General features: G+C 48.1%; 14 protein-coding genes across 14 annotated transcripts in view; 4 read left to right on the top strand and 10 right to left on the bottom strand.

Annotated features, from left to right (window-relative positions):
• Positions 1-317, top strand: part of Pmar_PMAR006650 (rab gdp-dissociation inhibitor, putative) — a gene marked incomplete at both ends in the record, with an annotated part of 1016 nt that extends 699 nt beyond the window's left edge. Inside the window, 2 exons of the mRNA XM_002769564.1 lie at positions 20-36; positions 280-317. Coding sequence (XP_002769610.1) covers positions 20-36; positions 280-317 — 55 coding nt within the window. The remainder of the gene's footprint in view (positions 1-19; positions 37-279) is intronic.
• A 98-nt stretch (positions 318-415) lies between these two features.
• Positions 416-871, bottom strand: Pmar_PMAR006649 (hypothetical protein; the record flags this gene model as incomplete). The annotated part of the gene is made up of 1 exon (XM_002769563.1): positions 416-871. The coding sequence occupies one exon, from the start codon at positions 869-871 to the stop codon at positions 416-418; it is 456 nt and encodes a 151-aa protein (XP_002769609.1).
• Positions 872-2328: 1457 nt separating this feature from the next.
• On the bottom strand, positions 2329-2692 carry Pmar_PMAR006648 (conserved hypothetical protein; the record flags this gene model as incomplete). The annotated part of the gene is made up of 2 exons (XM_002769562.1): positions 2329-2420; positions 2533-2692. 2 exons carry the CDS (start codon positions 2690-2692, stop codon positions 2329-2331), a joined length of 252 nt encoding a protein of 83 aa, XP_002769608.1.
• A 1035-nt stretch (positions 2693-3727) lies between these two features.
• On the top strand, positions 3728-4468 carry Pmar_PMAR006647 (conserved hypothetical protein; the record flags this gene model as incomplete). Its single annotated transcript, XM_002769561.1, has 6 exons — positions 3728-3790; positions 3837-3897; positions 3941-4011; positions 4063-4179; positions 4222-4343; positions 4387-4468. The coding sequence occupies 6 exons, from the start codon at positions 3728-3730 to the stop codon at positions 4466-4468; spliced, it is 516 nt and encodes a 171-aa protein (XP_002769607.1).
• Positions 4469-5165: 697 nt separating this feature from the next.
• Pmar_PMAR006646 (hypothetical protein) lies at positions 5166-6523 on the bottom strand (the record flags this gene model as incomplete). The annotated part of the gene is made up of 9 exons (XM_002769560.1): positions 5166-5246; positions 5307-5378; positions 5424-5523; positions 5575-5658; positions 5713-5793; positions 5835-6014; positions 6071-6273; positions 6326-6388; positions 6470-6523. 9 exons carry the CDS (start codon positions 6521-6523, stop codon positions 5166-5168), a joined length of 918 nt encoding a protein of 305 aa, XP_002769606.1.
• A 401-nt stretch (positions 6524-6924) lies between these two features.
• Pmar_PMAR006645 (hypothetical protein) lies at positions 6925-7123 on the bottom strand (the record flags this gene model as incomplete). The annotated part of the gene is made up of 2 exons (XM_002769559.1): positions 6925-7041; positions 7067-7123. 2 exons carry the CDS (start codon positions 7121-7123, stop codon positions 6925-6927), a joined length of 174 nt encoding a protein of 57 aa, XP_002769605.1.
• Positions 7124-7400: 277 nt separating this feature from the next.
• Positions 7401-9049, bottom strand: Pmar_PMAR006644 (pyruvate kinase, putative; the record flags this gene model as incomplete). The annotated part of the gene is made up of 1 exon (XM_002769558.1): positions 7401-9049. The coding sequence occupies one exon, from the start codon at positions 9047-9049 to the stop codon at positions 7478-7480; it is 1572 nt and encodes a 523-aa protein (XP_002769604.1). The 3' UTR covers positions 7401-7477.
• Positions 9050-9915: 866 nt separating this feature from the next.
• Positions 9916-11484, bottom strand: Pmar_PMAR006643 (Pyruvate kinase, putative; the record flags this gene model as incomplete). The annotated part of the gene is made up of 1 exon (XM_002769557.1): positions 9916-11484. The coding sequence occupies one exon, from the start codon at positions 11482-11484 to the stop codon at positions 9916-9918; it is 1569 nt and encodes a 522-aa protein (XP_002769603.1).
• Positions 11485-12959: 1475 nt separating this feature from the next.
• Pmar_PMAR006642 (Pyruvate kinase, putative) lies at positions 12960-14528 on the bottom strand (the record flags this gene model as incomplete). The annotated part of the gene is made up of 1 exon (XM_002769556.1): positions 12960-14528. The coding sequence occupies one exon, from the start codon at positions 14526-14528 to the stop codon at positions 12960-12962; it is 1569 nt and encodes a 522-aa protein (XP_002769602.1).
• A 713-nt stretch (positions 14529-15241) lies between these two features.
• Pmar_PMAR006641 (Pyruvate kinase, putative) lies at positions 15242-17178 on the bottom strand. The gene has a single exon (XM_002769555.1). The coding sequence runs from the start codon at positions 17140-17142 to the stop codon at positions 15538-15540; it is 1605 nt and encodes a 534-aa protein (XP_002769601.1). The 5' UTR covers positions 17143-17178; the 3' UTR covers positions 15242-15537.
• Positions 17179-17535: 357 nt separating this feature from the next.
• Positions 17536-19284, bottom strand: Pmar_PMAR006640 (Pyruvate kinase, putative; the record flags this gene model as incomplete). The annotated part of the gene is made up of 4 exons (XM_002769554.1): positions 17536-17814; positions 17855-18457; positions 18503-19013; positions 19061-19284. The coding sequence occupies 4 exons, from the start codon at positions 19282-19284 to the stop codon at positions 17536-17538; spliced, it is 1617 nt and encodes a 538-aa protein (XP_002769600.1).
• A 1023-nt stretch (positions 19285-20307) lies between these two features.
• On the top strand, positions 20308-21165 carry Pmar_PMAR006639 (RER1 protein, putative; the record flags this gene model as incomplete). Its single annotated transcript, XM_002769553.1, has 7 exons — positions 20308-20420; positions 20472-20575; positions 20619-20730; positions 20778-20874; positions 20917-21009; positions 21058-21103; positions 21146-21165. The coding sequence occupies 7 exons, from the start codon at positions 20308-20310 to the stop codon at positions 21163-21165; spliced, it is 585 nt and encodes a 194-aa protein (XP_002769599.1).
• Positions 21166-21349: 184 nt separating this feature from the next.
• On the top strand, positions 21350-22092 carry Pmar_PMAR006638 (protein disulphide isomerase, putative; the record flags this gene model as incomplete). The annotated part of the gene is made up of 6 exons (XM_002769552.1): positions 21350-21479; positions 21518-21594; positions 21648-21726; positions 21776-21860; positions 21910-21951; positions 22005-22092. The coding sequence occupies 6 exons, from the start codon at positions 21350-21352 to the stop codon at positions 22090-22092; spliced, it is 501 nt and encodes a 166-aa protein (XP_002769598.1).
• A 779-nt stretch (positions 22093-22871) lies between these two features.
• The window catches only part of Pmar_PMAR006637 (pyruvate kinase, putative), a gene marked incomplete at both ends in the record, with an annotated part of 515 nt that continues 455 nt past the window's right edge, over positions 22872-22931 (bottom strand). Inside the window, one exon of the mRNA XM_002769551.1 lies at positions 22872-22931. Coding sequence (XP_002769597.1) covers positions 22872-22931 — 60 coding nt within the window.

Raw genomic sequence — 22931 nt, 5'->3', positions numbered from 1 at the left:
AACATGTCTGTAACACCAGAGATGAAGTATCCTGGAGTAAGCGGGAGACGAGCTATCTCAGGGTTGAAGGTCTCTGCTACTGCTTGCTTTTGGATAACCGTACGGACCACATCACACCAACAGTTCAATGCCGTACCAAAGACCCCAGCACAGAACCCACCCGTTACGTCCGACATCTTACCACGACCAAAGATCTTATCAGTTCGCTCACGGAATATATCCAATGAGAAAAAGTATCCACCAGTCCATAACATCTGACGTAGTTGCATCCCTGTATAGCCGATATAAAGACCAACAACTCCACGGCTTCGGACTAGGTGCCTGCCACAAGCAGTCAAAATACTCAAAAAACCCAGCTTGCGAGTGTACACAAACGAACAAGAATTTGCCAAATTCCCATCCCCAATGCTGTAGCCTATCCCCACCTCATGGTATCAGCAGTTCCTTTGAATTTGCCTTCAGCGTCCAACTGCTGAGCTAACTTGGCGTTTTCAAACGGCGATATAGCAATGACCTCAGGTATAGTAGCCAATGAACCCGCAACTCCCTTAGAAAATGGCGTACCATCCTTCTGTTTGGAATTGAAAACCCTCTGATGGAAAATTGGCTGCAGCCAAAACTTGATGACCCTCGAGAAAGTCGCACGCATCATTTCAGCGCCCAAGCCCTTGGATACGAATCCAGAAGCACCATGAGTTTGATAGAAGTTCTTAACCAGAGTTGTGACAGATGAGCGTTGACCCGAGGCCTGTGCCATGACCAAGGCACGAACGATGTCCACTGGGTACATAGCGAAGGCCGTCACCACTGCAGCCCCAGTAACGGGAGGTAGGGTATCGAACGCGGAAGGGGTGGCTTTGGTCGTTGGCATAGTAGAAAAATCTATCGAGGATAACCTACTCAGTTACAACACAACTACTTGTTGTTATCAAGTGATATGCGTGTAGGTGTGATTAGTCTGTAGAAGCTCAGAAACACTGGGGAAAGGGTAGGATTAGGACCACTCAGATTGTCAGCACGGTCCTATCCAATGTGTTCGACGTATCTACAACACTGCTACCGCAACACTTACTTTACCTCCCCTCCCACATCACCAAATTATCATCACTACAGTGCCGAACTTAGATACATTAGGCATCCATATCAACTTATTTCTGACGAGTTTAGTCGAAGATACCACGAAAAAACGACCGCAGCAGTTGGCGCTCGCTCATCCGATCGATTTGAAACCGCTTACCCGTCTACAGCCGCTTTGAACATCGCTCCTGCAATCACAGCATTTCCCTCAGCCTCGATATCGACTTCGTCTCTAACTCTAGTGTAACACATCTGATCGTAAAAGATATATTACAATATTCCTCAGGACGTGCGCCGATGTACATTCCATGGACCAGAATCTTGCGAATCCACACTTGTTCGAATCGTCGTTCTCGCACATTCTGAGTGCGTATCCACGAGTTTGTGAACATCACAAACTAATCTCAACCTCCAAAGCAATAACGACAGTTCCGGGGACGGCTCTTGATTATCCGATTAACCCGTATCAACCCGTATGATGGGCTAATCGATTCTTACAAGCATCTCCAGCTTGATCTCCGCGATTGCTGCCAAAACGCCGTCCATCAATCTGACCACGCCTTGGAAGCGACCAATTCACGCTGGGAGAAGGCTTTCCTGAAAGTATCGACCACAGCATTGGTGAGTCAAGGATGGAATCTTACCATCGACCGAGCAGTCTCTTTCACCAGTAGAACACATCACTGCCTGACGATGACGCTCCGTAACCATCGAGCATGCTAAACCTCAACAGCAATATGTAGTAGCAACAACACGTCCGAATTGTTCCCATAACCAGTTCATCGACCATTCTGACTGCCTCTTTCATCCCATAGGATACAACATGGAGGATGAAGCCTGAAGAGATATCTCCAAGAGAGACTCTCTTCCCATTGGATCGAATACGAATTAAATAATACTTGCCACCAAAAGCTGGTTAATGAGCCTCGTTCCGAGCAGCGGAAACTAAGAACTCGTACAGTACGTTTTTCAACATTATTGGGAGTTCTCCTGTACTATGGAAAAATACACCCTAAGAATAAGAAACTTCCACGACTCGTGGGAGGTATGGCGTCGACCTAGCAGTAGGAGTGGCGTCTGCCACCAGCTATGATCTTGTTAGATCCCGAGTGCTGTGATGCTAAAACAACTTGCAGTAAGCCCTCCCTCACAGAGAAGGACAACAACAACACCGTACATTGAATGAGAGATAACCTCACACTAAGCACAACATAGGAGGTGATGGAATAGGAGAAACTGTAGACACAAAATTCATTGAGGAAAATCCTTCTTGAGGCATCCAATCTTCACAGCCTCCTTTCCTGGGATCATCACTATGCCGATCTTGCGGACGGATGAGTATTCTGAATACAACCTCATTACTGCGTCACTGCGCCACGAAATTCTCCCACAACCTATTTAGTTCCGTATACAAGCATCGAGGTAGGACGATAATAAGGACTCCATATAACCTACCTCCGTCTCGTCGTCGCTTCTCAACAGCGTTCCGTAGTACTATATTCTCTTTGTTGTCGATACAGTAGAGACGGCCTGTAATGTCTCGACCATCAGTGAGAGTAACTCGTAGACATTTGTGGAGGAGGGAGGGGAGAAGGTCAGTAGTGGATGATGACATATATTACTAGACAGCTGTAATCAGATACTCAATGACAATCCTAGTAGAGCTAGACACGTCATTATTATCTATCCTTCAGGCCGGCCTTATTACTACGCCATGCCATGAACATTACCCATAGGAGAGTGCCAAGGCACACCAACTGTATACAGTAGGGGGGTCGAATTGAACCATCCCTACATATTGCGCTCGTCGTCGTCCTTTACTATCGCAGCTGATAAAGTGTCATTCGGACCGTCGAGGGAGGTCATCTATAACGATTTGAAGGACATGATACGGCTGCTTCCCATTACCGTTATCCCCTAAGTAGAGTAGGGGCAGGTCCGGCATCCTATAATCTTCACAGGTTCTTCCTAGCATGGATGACTGCGTCCATCCCTCTCCAATAGTAAGTTACAATTCGTGCCGAACTAGTTACAATTTGCAAGTAGCTCGACTACTTCCAATAGCGTTCACTCCCGGACAACAAAAGTTTCGATGACTTTGATGTGCACTTAAACCCTCGACGATCATCCTTCGAGTTCGTCGAAGAGTGGTATGGAACGTCGCTACATCAGACCTCACAGTTGACCTGGGCCTAAATCTGGATGAAGGTATCACCATAGTGTATCACCTTCGTCATTAATTGTAACATCAAAAACGAGCGTCGCCAGTAGTGCGATCAAATATACTTCCCTACTTCAGTTTAAGTCACTACTTGCCGGTAGTAGCTCCTCTTAAGACCCCTCTTAAATACCACCGTCCGACTACGCACTATACATGATGACTACTGGTTCAGTAGTACTGAAGTAGGACACATACTGAACACACTCCACATGATTCCCATAACGAGCCCACTAGCTGACCTCATATATATCTCTACGATACGGTTTAGTACCGATGGCTAGCATAGATTGGGGTCTGAAGTTTCCAAGTGAGTTTCAATTTTGAGTGTAGAATCTCGGGCGAGCGCGATAACACAGAAAGATTTTTTTCATAGTGCGGTGCAAGAGGCTCGGCAGGAACAGCTCATGCGGCTAACTGTATTCTTGACGGATGCCTCTTGACGTTGAGACCTGCGAAGTGATCCTCGCTGACGATGAGTTGGCGAATCGAATGGTGAGTTAGTACACACATATCCCATCCTGCAAGTGGACATGATCAGGTGGCACAAGGCAATCTCGGTCTAGCTGGTTTTGACGAGGACAATGAGCTTATTTATGAAGGTAGATGACACCGCTGCACTCTCCTAGATACATTGCCTTCCAGCTGAAGACGGTCAGGAGGCTCTAGATAAGTTCGCCGAACTCCAGGATAATGGAGGGGAAGGCCCTATCATAGTAGGCCTTCCCGTGTTGGCATCTTTATGGTCTTATCCCTGCTGCATACAGGTCTTACTGGATTTGCACATGACTGGTGGTATGGATGGTAACCTGGCAGCTGAGCAGTTGAAGGAGAAGTATGATGAGTACGAGAGGAAGCCATTCATCGTGTGTTGCTCGGCTGAGGTAACTTATCAACACATCATAAGGTTAGATGCAGCCCTACAGGTTATCGAGGATCTCAAGGCCAAGCCCTGGGCTCATCTCTTCCACCATTTTGCAGCTAAGCCGATGATGATGGATGTTGTCGAGGAGATGGTCGCTAGCTGCTCGGAATGGCTCGATAACGGGTCAATACAGCCCGACGTAATTATCGACTGGATTTATGCGTAGGTGTGAGAAAGATTATACGACTGATGAGAACGGCCCTGGTGATGCGGAGGAAGAGGAGGAAGAGGAGGAGGAGGAAGACTAAGGCACGCTGCTTTACATGCTAACTGGTGATACTTCTATTTGAGGATCATTGTTGTGTTAATCATCATACAGTAAAATGAAAATGAAATGAAATCATTAGACTTCGTGAGATTGATTCCTATCATTGTCCGTAAGCCCAGTAGCCCTAGCGTCGACCTGACTTAAATGGTACTATGAGGAGCTCCAGGTCGCGCTAGGAAAGCCTGCTTAAGAAGATACCGACTTAAACACGAAGAGCTGCAGAGTCTGCGCTAGAGGAATGATGGAGAAAATCATTGGCGATATGGGATGATGTTTTATCACGTATTCAATAGTATGCTTTGTGGTTGATGATGCTATCGGCAAACCCACATGACTCAAGACTTTTTTACTCGAGTCGGCGAGCTATTAATGGCAACGAAAACAATGCCTTTACTAGACTGATAGACAACATGGACGAACTCAACATTAACTTCGGTAAACCGATTGATATTATTAGGCGCGATCCGGTCTATCACCATAAGGAACTCCACTCTTTACAAATAATTCCACTACATTGTATGAGCGGGTAAGGGATAATGCGACAGCCTTATGGGTTCAGAAATTCGAATGACCTTCGAATGAGTAAAAAAGGTGATATTGCAGAGCTTCTCCGAAAGAAGTGATATTAGTATTGCCGATTTTAGGGAGTGAGAGGATCAGCATAAGATGTCCACAAACTATCTAACAATCTTCATTGATATAACACAGTGTTGGCCCCAGTGGTCAGCAAGCTCCTTGCCATACGGCTGTCGCAGAACCTGACAAGATTCGCTTCGCTCCGCTGCCGAATTATCAGAGAAAATGTAAGAAGCACATACTTCTATCTCAGAACATTCAATTCTAGCGAACTTGATACCCTCGAACTCGTCCAAGGCGAGGAAATGATCAATCTGAAACATCATGAATCTGATTAATGCAGTGACTGATGACCTCACTCTTATTGGAGGCAAGGGCCACGGGAACAAACTGTTGCCGTCGGCGTTTGGCAACGTTTCTTTGGCCTTCTTATGATGGCTGTGAACCGTATAACGATATCTGTAGATGAGATGCCGTTCCTAAGATTCGAACCGGGGACCTATGGGTTACTCTCCATCATCATCGCCATGAACCTCTCGCCACAAATCACGGGTCTTCGCTACACCATCCAGAGTTCGGAGTTTCTCATAATACCTATCGATCGTAAAGCGTAATATTCCGAACTTACTCCGCTTCGCTCTTGCTCACGGAGAAATGTCGAATACATTGAAGTCCCCGCAGACCAGAAACCCTGTGCGCTGCGGGTCAATCAACTCGGAAGCGATCGCTCTAAAACCATACAAGCAGAAATTAGCAGCGTTGTCTCTTACTCCTCCAGTGCAGTTTTGATGAGGCTCTTCAAATCCTCAGTGTTGGATTGGCGATGGGTATAACCTCCAAGGACGTCATAGTGCGAGTTCACCACCATCAACTTCATCGGAGTGTCGACTCCTTGAGCATCGGCTACTTGAAAGCATGTACAGATACAACCTTGCTGTGTGAAAGGGACACTGAAGAGAGATGGGTAGAGTTACGTCAACACCTGCAGTAGAGCCTATGGCCTAACCTCTTTCTGAACGTCTTCTTCCACCACTTCAGTTTTCTAAGTGGTCCTTCCTTTCTCCATGCCTCATACAAGCCTCCAGTCTGCTTCCAATACATATACCACCAATCAGTATAGTTACTGCCACTGCTACTTGAGTACCCTTCTAAAACATCATGGCTGCTCTTCAGTGCACGGTCAATATTGTATGTATACGAACCCCATACCTAATCATACCACTCCTCGTCCAACTCCTCGCTGGAGTTTCCAAGCCCTCACCTCCTGTAGCAGTGCGAGATCATGCTTCGCAGCCATCTCTCCGATACCCCTACTCCTCTCCTCCTGTCGAGTGCAGCCCCAAAACACAGGGTTAAATGTGAATCCATACGGGACCAGGTAACAGTTTTGAAGGTAGATACTTACCTCTACAGCATCAGCCATGTTAGCAGCATTGGGGTCTGCCATCAAACCGCTCATCTAATACAACTACAACAACCCCATTCTAACCTGATCACTAAGGTACATATGTTCTTGATGCTATCACTCCCCAGACTTATAAAACCCAACACACACGACACCCTACGAAACGATCACCATGCGTAGTGCCTATAGCTCCTCCCCTGACGGATCCACACCCTTTATGTCCATCAACTCTACTGTAGCAGTCACTGTTATAGCAATGATTAGACTACACTTCACCTCGGCTCAAGGATCACCTGCAGACCGGAAAAAAGCTTCTCCAGAGAGTGTAGAGGCCAGAGGGGCTGTCATTGGATACGCGACTGTGGATCCTCAAGAATAATGAGTCGTAGTATCTTGGTTTGGTCACAGATAAAGTATTGAATGCTACCACGAATGCTAACGGCCTTGACCGGGAACTAACCACCAATAGTCTCACTGGCTAGCACGACGCCGCCATTGCCATCGAGAATGGCGTTGGCAACATCGCTGATCTCATAGTACACCATGGTGCTGCCGATAAGCTTGGCCTTACTCTGAAACAGTCCTCCGAACCATCACCCCAACTAGCGATATAGCGCATAGCACAACCGTCAATACGGCAATCTGTTCAGTCATGATCGGGCATTCTGCTAACGAATCAGCAAAGCAATATAAACTAACACGCAATCTACTTCGCGGCTCGCCATAACTCCCGGACTGCTAGAAGTGACCTATGTCCTCTTCTTTGTGACAACGATGTCCCCGACTGCTACGGCATAGTTGTCCGGGTCCTTGACTACTTGAGCTCAAACTCAACAATTCAATATACACTTTACATTTTTCAGGCACAAGTCCTCGTTCGTAGCAACAGTAGTTTGGTGCAGCTGAAAGATAGCATCAAAGCGGTAACAATAATAATATGATAAGTCAGAGCCTGATAAGTTTATGAGTTATAAGAGCCTCTAGTGGAAGGCAGTCCCTCAATACAGTCTACTCAACAGGAAGGACCTTAACCAGATTAGTAGCTCCAGCGGTCTCCTCTCTCATACCGTGTACAGCAACAATCTTATCGCCAGTCTTTAACAGTCCGACCTCCTTACCATAGGTGATAGCACTCTGGATGACATGATCAGTTCCTTGGAAGGAAGGGACTTTGAGGGAGATGATACCGCGGACAGCACAGAGATGTTTAACAGTAGAGTCAGCGGCGGCAAGAGCCAGGATCTGCACGCCAGGACGGTACTTGGCGAGCAGCTGAGCAGTGCTTCCGGTCTCGGTGAGAGAAACGATGAGAGAGGCCCTCACTTGTCCAGCGAGCTCGACTGCTGCTGAGCATACAGATTCGACGACTGAGAGGCCTTGAGGAGTAGCGTTAAGAACAGCCTCACGAATGCGGAGGAAGAGAGTATCATAGTCGATCACAGCCTCAGCCTCCTCACAGATACGGCGCTGAATGGAGATAGCGTTAATAGGAAAGCTACCACCAGCTGACTCCCCAGATAGCATGACGCCATCAGTTCCATCCAAGACAGCATTGGCGACATCACTAGCCTCAGCACGAGTAGGCCTGGGATTGGTGATCATGGACTCAAGCATCTGAGTAGCGGTGATGACCGGCTTGCCAACCAGGTTACAACGAGCCATCATCATCTTCTGAGCGAGGAAGACCTTCTCAGGTGGGATTTCCATACCAAGATCACCACGAGCGATCATGATACCATCAGAGGCCGCCAGGATGTCATCGAAGTTCTTTAATCCCTCTTCGTTCTCGATCTTAGAAATTAGATGAACGTTCCTCCCACGTTCGCCCATCAGCTTGCGGAGACCACGGATATCATCACCATGCTGGACGAAGGAGACAGCGATAAAATCAATGCCATTGGGGATTCCCCAGTTAAGGATATCGTTGGCCTCCTTCTCACCAATGCAGGGAAGGTCTACCTTGACTCCGGGGAGGTTCATGTTCTTACGCTCACCGATTGTTGCATTATTCATAACACGGGTCTTCACCCCGTCCTCGTAGCACTCAAGGACCTTTAAGCTCAAAGTACCATCGGCCATGAGAATAGTCGACCCCGGCTTAACACTCTGTGGGAGTTTGGGATAAGTACAGGCGATCTTAGTCGCGTCACCCTTGAAGTCATAATCAGTGGTGAGCATCAAGTCCTGGCCAGCTTGTAACTGCACCTTGCCACCAGCGGCGAAGAAACCCGAACGGATCTCGGGCCCCTTGGTATCCAACAAAACCGCAACTACCCTACCAGGACGTTGCTTCAGAGCAGCCTTTAGGTTCTTGAGAGTGTTACCATGCGTCTCGAAGTCACCATGAGAGAAGTTGAATCTCGCGATGTTTAAGCCCTGATCGATCATCTTCACCAACGTATCAACATCCCAACATGATGGTCCCATAGTGCATATGATCTTGGTCTTCCTATACAGCGAGTCTGCAGCCTTGCCATCCCAGGCCGAGATCTTGGACATGTCATCGGATATAGCGATTGCGGCTTGACCCAGAACAGCATGTCCCTCCACCTTGCGTCCGCTGAAAGCTTGATACGACATTCACGTGATGATGCAACAGAGAGACTCGAAAAGATATCCTAGACCGACCTATATATCTTCCTCCGACCATCTACAGATTAGACATTTACACCGGACCCACGGCGCAGATCATGACCAGCACGCCTGAACGTGATAAACTCGTAGCGAGGCTTGCGCGGTCATCTCGACAATATCTACGTGCAAGTCGATCCGCGTTTCGCCGTAATCACTTCACCTTACCTGCATGTCTGGATCGACAATGGTCTAGCTGAAGCCACTGGAAGATGAATGTCGAACGAACGGTACGGACTTTGTGGGTATTACACGACCAAGTATTGCACGCATGCCCGCCACGTTATAAAGACCAGAGGTCGTGTTTAGCAGTGTCTACCGGGATATTGCCGGCGAGGCTGAGGATTGGGATAGGAGTGAATCGTGTATCGGCGAGAGTTGAGGACTCCTATATTCCACGGGCCGTGAGTCAGACTACACCGTTTTGAAGCCTTTCCCCCTCTTAGTATAATCAGTTTCCATAAGGGGCAGCTATGCCACTCCAAGATATGCCTTGGTAGAAGCAAGTACTCAACACGAAATGGGAAGGTCAATGAATATGACTGGCGAAACTCCCACTTAGATGGACCACTGTTGGTAAAGCCAGCTCCACTTTGGGGCACATATGCCAATCCAGGACTCCGCCACATTGGGACTGGTGTTTGTCCTCAATATTGAGAGAGCAACACAACACTGAAATTCGTTAAACAACACAGCGGTGTAACCGACTGTTGGAACGAACTGGCTAACTGTTACGCCAGATATACCACACTAAGTGGTATGAAGGGAAATTGGTACCCAAGGAAACTCGCACTATGAACAGGAACGTCTAGTATTTATTCAACATTGACAACCTCCATCATGTTGGTGGCACCAGCAGTGTTCTCCTTGACACCGTGAACGGCGACAACCTTATCACCGACCTTCACTAGACCCACAGACTTGGCGTACTCGAGGGCCTTGGCGATGACAACCTCGGTATCCTTGAGAGACTCAACCTGGAAGGGGAGGATGCCACGAGCAACGGCGGTGTGGGCAACGGTGTGCTTGTTGTCGGTGACGCACAAGATCTGCTGACGAGGACGGTACTTGCCCAAAAGACGAGAAGTAGAACCAGTCTGACTGAGGGCGAGGATGAGAGAGGCATTGACCTCGGAGGCGAGACCAACAGCGTTAGCAGAGATGGACTCGGCAACAGAAAGACCCTCAGGGTGCTTGTTCATGACAGCCTCACGGATGCGGAGGTAAAGAGAGTCATAATCGATGACAGACTCGGCGCTCTCGCAGATGCGACGCTGGATGGAAATGGCGTTCACAGGGAACTTGCCGTTGGCGGCTTCACCAGAGAGCATAACACCATCAGAACCGTCAAGAACAGCGTCGGCGACATCACTGACCTCAGCACGAGTGGGTCTGGGGTTCTCGATCATGGACTCGAGCATCTGAGTAGCGGTGATGACGGGCTTGCCAGCGAGGTTGCAGCGAGCAGTCATCATCTTCTGAGCGAGGAAGACCTTCTCAGGGGGCATCTCCATACCAAGATCACCACGAGCAATCATAATGGCATCGGAAGCCTCAAGGATATCATCAAAGTTCCTAAGACCCTCAGTGCTCTCGATCTTGGAGATGATCTGAACGTTCTTACCGGCCTCACCCATCAACTTACGAAGACCACGGATATCATCACCATGCTGGACGAAAGAAGCGGAGATGAAATCGATTCCGTTAGGGAGTCCCCAGTTAAGAATATCGTTGGCCTCCTTCTCACCAATGCAAGGAAGGTCGACTCTGACGCCGGGGAGGTTCATGTTCTTACGCTCACCGATGATAGCGTGGTTCAAGACACGAGTCTTAACGCTGTCCTCGTAGCACTCAACAACCTCCAGGTTAACCGTACCATCAGCCATAAGGATGATGGAACCGGGCTTGACACTCTGGGGGAGCTTCTCATAGGTACAGGCGATCTTATGAGCATCACCCTTGAAGGAGTAATCAGTGGTGAGGATCAAGTCCTGACCGGCCTCGAGCTCGACCTTACCACCAGCGGCGAAGAAACCCGAACGGATCTCGGGTCCCTTGGTATCGAGCATGACAGCGACGTGCTTGCCGGGGCACTGCTTGAGAGCCTCCTTGAGGTTGGCAAGGCACTTGCTGTGGCTCTCAAAGTCACCGTGGGAGAAGTTGAACCTGGCGATGTTGAGTCCCTGGTTGATCATCTTAACCAAGGTCTCGACATCCCAATCAGAAGGACCCATAGTGCAGGTAAGAGTGGTCTTACGGGTGATGGGGTCACTGCTGGAACCATCCCAGGCGGCGAGGTCGGCCATCTGATCAGTGATAGAGACGGCGGCCTGACCGAGAACACCGTGGTCTTTGACAGAGCGTCCGCTGAAACCGTGAGACATATTTTATGAGGAAAAACAACTGCGAAAAGGTTTTCGTAAGAGATGGTCACCATCTCACCGAGAGACGCTTTCAACATTGGTACAATCGAGCACACCAGAAACACTCACGAAACTTTGAGTATCGACTGATCATGTCGGAGGCTTAACACTGCGCAGCTCCGTCGGTGAGCACACAAGCTTCACACCCGCTGTCCCAAAGCTTCACCCATGGGGAGCACTCTAATGTTCCTAGGTTTCGTTGAGCGAGGTTTCGGGAAATCAGGAGTGATTGCCCCGATCAAGTCTGCGGAACAGCTTCTTGACACTCTTCTCATGAATAACGAGTAATAACTTCGATGCGAGTGTGCCGATCGCAGTCATCATCACCCTCTCTAGGCTCATTCCGCGCTCAGTAAGATTAACTTCTTCTAGCCGGGTAGTCATGTGACCCGAAGATATGCTTCAATATAATCAGATCCCCATTTGCCCGGCATGGCAGGATCAGTCTATCAGCCTCACGGTGGAGAGCCAGATTTCGTCGCAACGCTCAACACCAGTTACAACTGATTACGCAGAGTCAGTGAGGTCGCTGTTAGTAAGGGTGTTAAAAGTCGCATATGCAACATAAAGACTAGTCTCCGTTCTCAGTGCCACGCTGCTACTGACTACACGCCAAGGCTTCTTCCAACAACCTAGTACGTCACACTGGAATCTCCGATTTGTATATCTCCCCTCAAGCGGGATAGGACTCACCAACAACTAAATTGATGATCGCAATCTGTCGAAGGAGAAGTTCTCCTGTACGTTTCCACGAGCTGATCGTCCCATCTCGTGCGACTTTATGCTGGGTGACTGCAGAATCGATTATACCAGGAATCTGGGATGGCCTAGCTGTCCATAGAAGAAACTTATCTCACTTTGGAGGAGAGCTTAGTTTTTGAAAACTGTGAGAAAGGCATCGATGCTTTGAGAACGCTGCTTCGGCGTCTACCTCATCATCCACCACGATAATATCTGGTCATCTCATCATCAGCCACGATAATGTCCAGAGTAGAGCTAGTCTGACCTTTGGTGAGGATGAGAGAGCTGTTGGTCTCGCAATTTCTGATGGTGGCCACTTGATGTACTATATTCGAGGTGTATGCTTCTCGACGTGCTCATAATGAATGTAGCGACCATGACACTCTTAATGACACTGACGCAGGACATCACTATCCAACAAGACTTTTCAGGATATTGATGCCACCCGATGTGGTACTTCCATATCTCGCGAAGCTTTCCTGCAAGTCTTTTACTCTCACAGCAATCAATACCCGTTTACCCTCAACTATGGCGATGACCAGCTCAACATTCTCGAGTGCAGAAACAAGAAACACGGAATCACCGAAATACTTGTCTTTAGGAACAGCTATCACGTAAGGAAGGTACAATTATTGTACTAAATTGTTCAGAAAGCCAGTGTTTTAATCGAGAAACAAGGAACGATAGCGAATAGCTTACTCGACATTGACAACCTCCATCATGTTGGTGGCACCAGCAGTGTTCTCCTTGATACCGTGAACGGCAACAACCTTATCACCAACCTTCACGAGACCCACAGACTTGGCGTACTCGAGGGCCTTGGCAATGACAGTCTCGGTATCCTTGAGAGACTCAACCTGGAAGGGGAGGATGCCACGAGCGACGGCGGTGTGGGCAACGGTGTGCTTGTTGTCGGTGACGCACAAGATCTGCTGACGAGGACGGTACTTGCCCAAAAGACGAGAAGTAGAACCAGTCTGACTGAGGGCGAGGATGAGAGAGGCATTGACCTCGGAGGCGAGACCAACAGCGTTAGAGCAGATGGACTCGGCAACAGAGAGACCCTCAGGGTGCTTGTTCATGACAGCCTCACGGATGCGGAGGTAAAGAGAGTCATAATCGATGACAGACTCGGCGCTCTCGCAGATGCGACGCTGGATGGAAATGGCGTTCACAGGGAACTTGCCGCTGGCGGCTTCACCAGAGAGCATAACACCATCAGAACCGTCAAGAACGGCGTTAGCAACATCACTGACCTCGGCACGAGTGGGTCTGGGGTTCTCGATCATGGACTCGAGCATCTGAGTAGCGGTGATGACGGGCTTGCCAGCGAGGTTGCAGCGAGCAGTCATCATCTTCTGAGCGAGGAAGACCTTCTCAGGGGGCATCTCCATACCAAGATCACCACGAGCAATCATAATGGCATCGGAAGCCTCAAGGATATCATCGAAGTTCCTAAGACCCTCAGTGCTCTCGATCTTGGAGATGATCTGAACGTTCTTACCGGCCTCACCCATCAACTTACGAAGACCACGGATATCATCACCATGCTGGACGAAGGAAGCGGAGATGAAATCGATTCCGTTAGGAAGTCCCCAGTTGAGGATATCGTTGGCCTCCTTCTCACCAATGCAAGGAAGGTCGACTCTGACGCCGGGGAGGTTCATGTTCTTACGCTCACCGATGATAGCGTGGTTCAAGACACGAGTCTTAACGCTGTCCTCGTAGCACTCAACAACCTCCAGGTTAACCGTACCATCAGCCATAAGGATGATGGAACCGGGCTTGACACTCTGGGGGAGCTTGTCGTAGGTACAGGCGATCTTATGAGCATCACCCTTGAAGGAGTAATCAGTGGTGAGGATCAAGTCCTGACCGGCCTCGAGCTCGACCTTACCACCAGCGGCGAAGAAACCCGAACGGATCTCGGGTCCCTTGGTATCGAGCATGACAGCGACGTGCTTGCCGGGGCACTGCTTGAGAGCCTCCTTGAGGTTAGCAAGGCACTTGCTGTGGCTCTCGAAGTCACCGTGGGAGAAGTTGAACCTGGCGATGTTGAGTCCCTGGTTGATCATCTTAACCAAGGTCTCGACATCCCAATCAGAAGGACCCATAGTGCAGGTAAGAGTGGTCTTACGGGTGATGGGGTCACAGCTGGAACCATCCCAGGCGGCGAGGTCGGCCATCTGATCAGTGATAGAGACGGCGGCCTGACCGAGAACACCGTGGTCCTTGATAGAGCGTCCGCTGAAGCCGTGAGACATGTTGTTAGGGAAAGTAATTCACTGCGAGAACCCCATCATCGTCCGCCCAAAGCGTTCACCTTTTCTCTCCAATACCAATCCCACATCACACTATCCCCCTAGTATACGCCAATTCACCGATTCTATGCAGAATGTCAGTATTGTTTGCCCTTAAGAATTCGGGAGAATTAGCTAAGCAGCCACGATCGCTCGGGAGACAACATCACACAAAGCTCGAGAGCCTCCCCTTAGCGCAAGATCGTCTCCAGAGACAGGCAAGGCTTTGTTGAGCCATACATAGTCGTTCGAATCGAGTTACATTGAATGTATTATCATCACGGAATCACCATAATGCGAGGATAAGCTCACCTCAGGCTGACATACCACTCGTTACGAAACCACACTATCCATCGCTAATTGTGGGCCCAGTAAGTCATGATGACCTGTTGCGTCACAACAGACCAACCAGTTGTTCAGAAAGTTACGTCAGGACCAGAAACAACGAATGTCAAATGCTGGAACTGAACAGTAGAGATGACCATAACATCTAGTCGTGATTGGTTGTGCATGCGTGCAAACGCGTCTCCATATGTATATCACTGAACCGTCTTCGCCTTGCTATCAATCCTCACCTCGTGCTGTTCAGTTACAAACTTTGAGCATCGCGGAAGTTCTCTATTGACGGAAAGGCAGAACTCAACCGTACATGTCTCAACGAAATGGCTTCAGCATCTCTTGGCATCACCAATAGCAAGGAAGTCGATAAGGCGGAAGATTAGCAAGAGGTAGATGGTTTAAGACACATCAACCCTACAAGGTGTACGCAGTAACTGCGATTGGTGAGTGAACTAGCTCATACTAAGCTTACTAGTGATGTATACTCTCTAGGGGGAGAGGGAAACTTAGAAAAAGATTGAGAAACCTGCCACGATGGTCAACAACACTGATACTGAATAGGAGTATCTGCCAACGACTACTTTGAGAACAGCAGTCAAATGGACAATATTTACAATAAAAACAGCTGATAACTTCACTCCACAACAAGAATCTTCACCTGCTTACAAGCACGAGGGGTCGAATCTTGTCTACCATGGACGGCAACAACTTTGTCGCCAACTCGGCACATCCCCATTTGCGTAGCATGTGCGAGTGCATTATGTAGTATATGATCAGAACCTTGGAACGAGGGCACTTGTAGAGGAATAACGCCTCTACAGAGGGATAAGTGCTTCACAGTTGACTCAAACCGAGACAGAGCCAATATCTGTTGAGGTGGTCTGTACTTGGCTATAAGTCGGGCGGTGTTGCCGGTCTCAGTGAGAGCTATTATGAGGGAAGCATCACACTCGAGAGCTGCTTTAACCGCTGATGTACAAACCGCTTCAGCATAACACATACCTTGTGGGTGGGTGTTGATAACAGCCTGGCGAATGCGACAGTAAAGGGCATCATGGTCGATTGAATGCTCAGCAACCTCACAGATGGAGCGCTGGAAGTGAACTGCACTGATAGGAAACTTGCCACTTGCACTTTCACCAGATAGCATAACACCATCAGAACCGTCGAGAACGGCGTTAGCAACATCACTGACCTCAGCACGAGTGGGTCTGGGGTTCTCGATCATGGACTCGAGCATCTGAGTAGCGGTGATGACGGGCTTGCCAGCGAGGTTGCAGCGAGCAGTCATCATCTTCTGAGCGAGGAAGACCTTCTCAGGGGGCATCTCCATACCAAGATCACCACGAGCAATCATAATGGCATCGGAAGCCTCAAGGATATCATCAAAGTTCCTAAGACCCTCAGTGCTCTCGATCTTGGAGATGATCTGAACCTTCCGACCACGACTTCCCAACACCTTCCGCAGTTCACGAATATCATCACCATGCTGGACGAAGGAGACGGCAATGAAATCGATTCCGTTAGGAAGTCCCCAGTTGAGGATATCGTTGGCCTCCTTTTCACCAATGCAGGGAAGGTCGACTCTGACGCCGGGGAGGTTCATGTTCTTACGCTCACCGATGATAGCGTGGTTCAAGACACGAGTCTTAACGCTGTCCTCGTAGCACTCAACAACCTCCAGGTTAACCGTACCATCAGCCATAAGGATGATGGAACCGGGCTTGACACTCTGGGGGAGCTTCTCATAGGTACAGGCGATCTTATGAGCATCACCCTTGAAGGAGTAATCAGTGGTGAGGATCAAGTCCTGACCGGCCTCGAGCTCGACCTTACCACCAGCGGCGAAGAAACCCGAACGGATCTCGGGTCCCTTGGTATCGAGCATGACAGCAACGTCCTTATTTGGCCGCTCCCTGAGTGCATCCATCAAATTCCTCAGAGTTCTACTATGGGTCTCAAAGTCACCATGAGAGAAGTTGAACCTCGCCACGTTCATACCCTGATCGATCATCTTCACCAAGGTATCAACATCCCAACATGATGGTCCCATAGTGCATATGAGCTTGGTCTTCCTATACAGCGGGTCGGGAGCATAGCAGTTTTCAGTCCAAACCGACAACCCCGCCAGGTCATCACCCATAGCAACATGTGTTTGACCAAGTACTCGCTTCCCTCGTACACAACGTCCAGTGAAGCCATGGCGAGCTAACGGAGAATCAACAAGATCATCAACCATTATAGAGAATCGTACTGAATGATTGAAAACCAGTCTGAAAGCATCGTACTTTTTCACCCTTTGAAATTGTCAAAACCCAATACGTAACAACTCTTTAGTCACCCCAGGGATAGAAAGCTTTCGAAGACGGCGGAGAGTCACATGTGCAAATTAGTGGTCGACCCACTAGGTGATCATCGCAACGGAAACCTTCCATCGTAATTGTGCATGACGAAACTTGATAGCTACCGAGAGAGCAGAACGCAACCCTCATTGGATAGACCATGAAAAACTTGAAGTGAGACCATCATAGCACGATGAATGTTTACTAATCAATAGCAGATCATCAAATACCTTCCTGATCTCATTAGCAAAAAAGTGTGTGCTCCTTATGGTAACGTCGTTCCCCCCGATCTAGTCTACCTCGAGGACCTTCATCAGATTACTAGATCCGCTCACCTCCTCCTTTACACCATGCACAGCGACTATCTTATCACCAATCGAACATAGGCCCATCTGCTTAGCGTGATCAAGAGCATTCCTTATGACATGATCAGTGCCTTGAAAAGACGGCACTTGTAAGGCTACGATCCCTCTATATAGCTGCAAATGCTTGACAGTAGACTCAGATGCAGACAGGGCCAGTATTGGTGGATACGGACGATACTTCGCCAACAACTTTGCCGTAGACCCCTAAAGGACATTCATCGTAATAATCAATTTCTAGCATTACCGTCTCAGTTAGTGCAACGATGAGCTTAGCGTTGCATTCAATACAAGCCTTCACTGCAGATGAACATACAGCTTCTGGTATGGCCAATCCCTGAGTGCTACAATAACAAGAACAATTACCACAGCCTACCCCTTGGCTTTGATTCATAACAGTCTCACGTATTCTCTGGAACAAAGTATCGTAGTCAATACAGGTCTCCGCCTCCTCGCAGATCCTTCTCATAATAGTCACAGCTTGTATAGGGAATGCCCCTCCTGCCGACTCCCCAGATAGCATCACAGCATCAGTTCCATCCAACACGGCATTGGCGACATCACTAGCCTCAGCACGAGTAGGCCTGGGGTTAGTGATCATGGACTCAAGCATCTGAGTAGCGGTGATGACCGGCTTGCCCAGGATATTGCATCGTCCAGTCATCATCTTCTGAGCGAGGAAGACCTTCTCAGGTGGGATTTCCATACCAAGATCACCACGAGCGATCATGATACCATCAGAGGCCGCCAGGATGTCATCAAAGTTCTTCATACCGGACTCATTCTCGATTTTGGATATGATCTTAATATGGCGACCTCTCGGGCCAAGCAGCTTACGTAGACTCCTTACCTACAAAATAACAATCGACAATAAGCGAACAGAAGAGGTCATTACATCATCGCCATCCTGGACAAAGGAAGCTGCTATAAAATTGGCCCCTTGCGGTATACCAAAATTCAAAATATCATTCTTATCTTTCTCGCTAATACATGGCAGATCCACTTTAACCCCAGGCAAGTTCATATTCTTACGTTCACCAATGATAGCATTGTTCATAACCCGAGTTCTAACGCTGTCCTCGAGGCATTCAATAACCTTCAAACTGACAGTGCCATCAGCCATTAGGATCGTAGACCCAGGCTTGACACTCTGAGGCAGTTTACTATAACTGCATGCGATCATATCAGAATCGCCTTTGTAACCATAGTCAGTAGTAAGGATAAGCTCATTACCAGCCACTAGCTTAACCTTGCCACCAGACTCTTTGAAAAAACCACTTCTAATTTCAGGCCCTTTAGTATCCAGAAGGACCGCAACATGCTTCCCAGGACGCTGCTTCAATGCCTCTCGAATACGCTGGACCGTAGCACCGTGGGTTTCAAAATCACCATGAGAAAAATTGAGTCTGAAATTAACAGCCTCAGCTACGATCATCACAAATGTAATAATTACCTCGCCACGTTCATACCCTGATCGATCATCTTTACCAAGGTATCAACATCCCAACATGATGGTCCCATAGTGCATATGATCTTGGTCTTCCTCCCAAAAGTATCACTAGGATTAGAACTCCACTTAGACAATGCCGCCATGTTATCAGACAGCACTATGGAAGCTTGACCATACACGCAGTGGTCCTTGATAAAACGTCCGGTGTATCCATGGGTCGACAACATTGTGGGAGACAAAAAACTAAATCGCCACAGACGAGGCTTTCACCGTAGTACCCGGACTGCGCAAGACGGTAGCGCGCGCCCATTCAATTCGATTTGTGTGGGTTCCATTGCTGTGGTAAGTCCATGGATATCAGTAAATTGCCGGAACAACAGCAACGATTCATTGATGTCTGATAATCGGATAAGTTTCACACAAGAAGGAGACTCCATGAGCCCAGTTCGTGCAGCCCTCAGGTTGAAGTTATTGAATTTCTGGCGGCCAGAAGTGCGCAACTGTTGTTGGCAATCACTTGTTAATCTTTCTCATACCGACCGTCTGTAATGTATCAGCTCAGTGATCGGATCATTGTATCGTGATGCTGATCAGGGCTTTCGACTCCTCTCCAAATCTCAACGATTTCTCATTCCCTCTCCAAATTCCCACTTTAGGTGGAAACTGAACGATTTTGGAATGCTCTCATATACTGGCTTGGCGATCTGTTGCCCTTACTAAGGCGAGTCGAATGTCCCAGTGTTCAAGACCTGATCGCTGGGTGCCTGATAAAATCCTGATACATGAGCTTTGCGGAAGAACTTGATGACACTATCCAATGAGAGGCAATATCATCAGATAAATAATACCTGATTTCTATCACAATAGTGTCACTAGCGTAATGCTCGGGAAAGGGGAAAGGGCATCCCAGAGCACGGAAGCTCATCTCCCACACGATGAGAGATCATCACAGAGTTCATCGGAGAGATCACTTATAACAAGAAAAGAACAAGACATGTAAGGCCTACATGCCGGCCGTCATCCCCTGTGGGAGATGTGTCTAATGTATCACCTAACTGATCGGTCGCTTACGTTGACATGATCACCTCTAGTTTGTCTTCTTAGCATACACAGTGGCTCCTTAATTCCTGGTAAAGCCTGGCAAGTGTTGTGTAGGTTTATGTGCGGGTACGGGACATATTCCGTATATTATTGGGCCTACCATAAGATACCACTCCTTCGCCTTTTCATGTAATTATTTCCACTTCATGATGGAGCCTTCTGCCCTAGATGGTGTTACGTCATCATCATCAACCGGAGGGGATGCCCACCAGATAGTACGACCGTCCTTCCCTGTTCGAACTGCCCGAGGCCTCTCTCGAATGTGATGGAACCACCATCTTAACTATCACTATATCTCCCTCTGTTGTTGAAGGTACACCTATTACCTCGAGAAGACCACAATCTGGTCGAAGAGCCGTTGGTTGGCCTTCCTCACAGCATGCGTTTTATACGGTATCAGAGTATACCTCCTCCAGGGTGATCAGACTACGCCTTACTGCCATTCACCATTGATTATTAGGTTTTTACATCATCACCTATGCCTGGTCTATCTACCTACTCAATCTGTTTATAGGCTTTATATCCCCTCAAGTGGACGACGAGGATAGCAACTCTCCCGTTCTACCAACGCGGTAATCATAACTATGCAAGAGGTTATGGCAGTAATTCTTCTTCTCAGAGATTCGGATGAATTCAGACCGTTCCAGCGCAGACTGCCAGAGTTCGTATTCTGGAAGAGGGCCATGCAAGCGACAGTAATCTCCATCACTATGACGGTAGCCTCATTCACCCCGCCCACTTTGATAATTCCCTCTCAGTTTTTCCCTTTCTTCGACCTACCCGTGTTCTGGCCTATCCTCTTGATGTACTTTATAATGCTTTTCACTCTCACTATGAAGCAACAGATAAAGGTACATACAATGGCACCGCTATGATGGTGATCTTATTGTTGTACTCAGCATATGATAAAACATAGATATGTGCTTGGTCGCATGGGAAGAAATCGTAGTACTTCATACCACTCCTCTGTAACATCACATCGTGTAGGTATAAGGGGAAAGAAATGAAGTGATCGAAGTGATCATTAAATTGGCGGCGAGGAAGGGACGAAGAGGACGATTGACTTAATACCAATACATCCGCTACTGGCAGGGACCATTCTCTTACATTTTCTGCACCGTCTAGCTCAGAGTACGACGTGGCAGTATTATTCAACTCCATCATAGTTCACCTTGGTGTGGTATGTCCACGATGCAATTATTTTTCCTCTCTCTCATCTGCCTACTGAGCGAGTGTACGCTGGCTGGTGCTCTCTATGGCAAGAAGGGTTCCTTCGTTCAAGTGTTGGACGCTCAAACATTCACCAAAACGGTTGTTCAAAGTAGTAGCATAATTGCCATCATTTTATTGGTGTTGTAGGTAACGAATTGTGGGTAGTGGAGTTCTATGCTGATTGGTGTGGTCATTGTCAGCAATTTGCACCTGAATATAAGAAGGTAATCGGAAGGTCCCCGGTTCTTTTCCCACCAGGGGTATTTTTCTTCCTCAGGCTGCCAGTGCTCTTGCGGGGATTGTTAACTTGGCGGCTGTGAATGATCAGCCGGTGATGGGTCCCTATGGTGTTCAGGGTAGGTACTTATGTAGGGCGCAAGTTCGATCCCTCGTGACTGCTTTTAGGCTTCCCCACTGTTAGGTTTTTTGGTGAGGACAAGTCTAAGCCGGTCGACTACAGCGGTCCAAGGGAAGCCAAGAGGAGGATATGGTAGCGACTTGAGTCGTTCTAGTGAGAGGATAAGTGATCTTATTTTTAGGAACTCTAATGACCCTGGCTTCCGAGTGGACGCTCGTCGTAAGTGTGGTTTTGAATACTCATGAGTGTTTCTCAAGATATTGTTATCGTGTTCAGTTGGAAGGAGCAGGGGGCAATGCATATGAAGCGATTGAGTGACTCCAGTAAGGATAAAGGCACTCTCTTCACTTTTAGTATCGAATGAATAGGCACATGCTAGTGAACTGAGGGTTTTGTCCCGTCGACCAAGTTATATCCCAGCATGAACATCTAGAGTCGTCACACGGGTGTTTCGGTGCGTAATCTGCACGTGCGTGCGAATGATCCTTCCCTTGAACATGGTGGAAGTTCCAAACGAACTGTGTATGGCAGCATATACAATAAGAAGAGGAAATCCTCATGGTGCGGTACATGACCTTGCGGATCGAGGCAATTAGAATACGTACAAATCTGTGGCAATCGCTGGAGCTGAGCTGAGCTGAATCCAGCACGAGATATCAGAATCCGAGATATATCATGAAATAATCTAGTTCAATGCCGTGCTTCCTTCGGCCTTACTAGTTAGGCGATCTACTGGATATTCGCTTCCTCGTATGATAGGACGAGGCAAGTACCATACTTGACAAATCCGGGTTCTCACTATCTACAGAGAGAATTCCTATCTATCAAGGCTGCTTAGGATAGAGCGACTGTGGTCGCGTTTAATTCGACTACCATCTCTTAGTTGCGATGATTATCAACTGATATACTTCACTGATTCAGTTGCTTATGGTTGATCGGCAATAGATTCACCCATAGCTGAGCTCACTTGACTGCTTGCGACTTATTGAAGCAGTCACAGCATAGCTGATGACGTACCAAAGATTACCCCTCGACGATATTTATGAGATGGCTACTGTCAATGCTCATCCCGATATGATGATTCTTAGCCTCTGAATCACGTATCCACATTGTTACGACTCACATGAAACAGATAGATAGTCATCATCTTTGTCTACATAGACAGTGATCGGTGATCCTCTCCTGCTGCGACTTATGCATCAT

Source organism: Perkinsus marinus (assembly GCF_000006405.1).
Source record: "Perkinsus marinus ATCC 50983 genomic scaffold scf_1104296965578, whole genome shotgun sequence".
Taxonomy (NCBI): domain Eukaryota; phylum Perkinsozoa; order Perkinsida; family Perkinsidae; genus Perkinsus; species Perkinsus marinus.
Note: the sequence above shows the minus strand (reverse complement) of the source record. Positions and strands in the feature narration are given on the sequence as shown.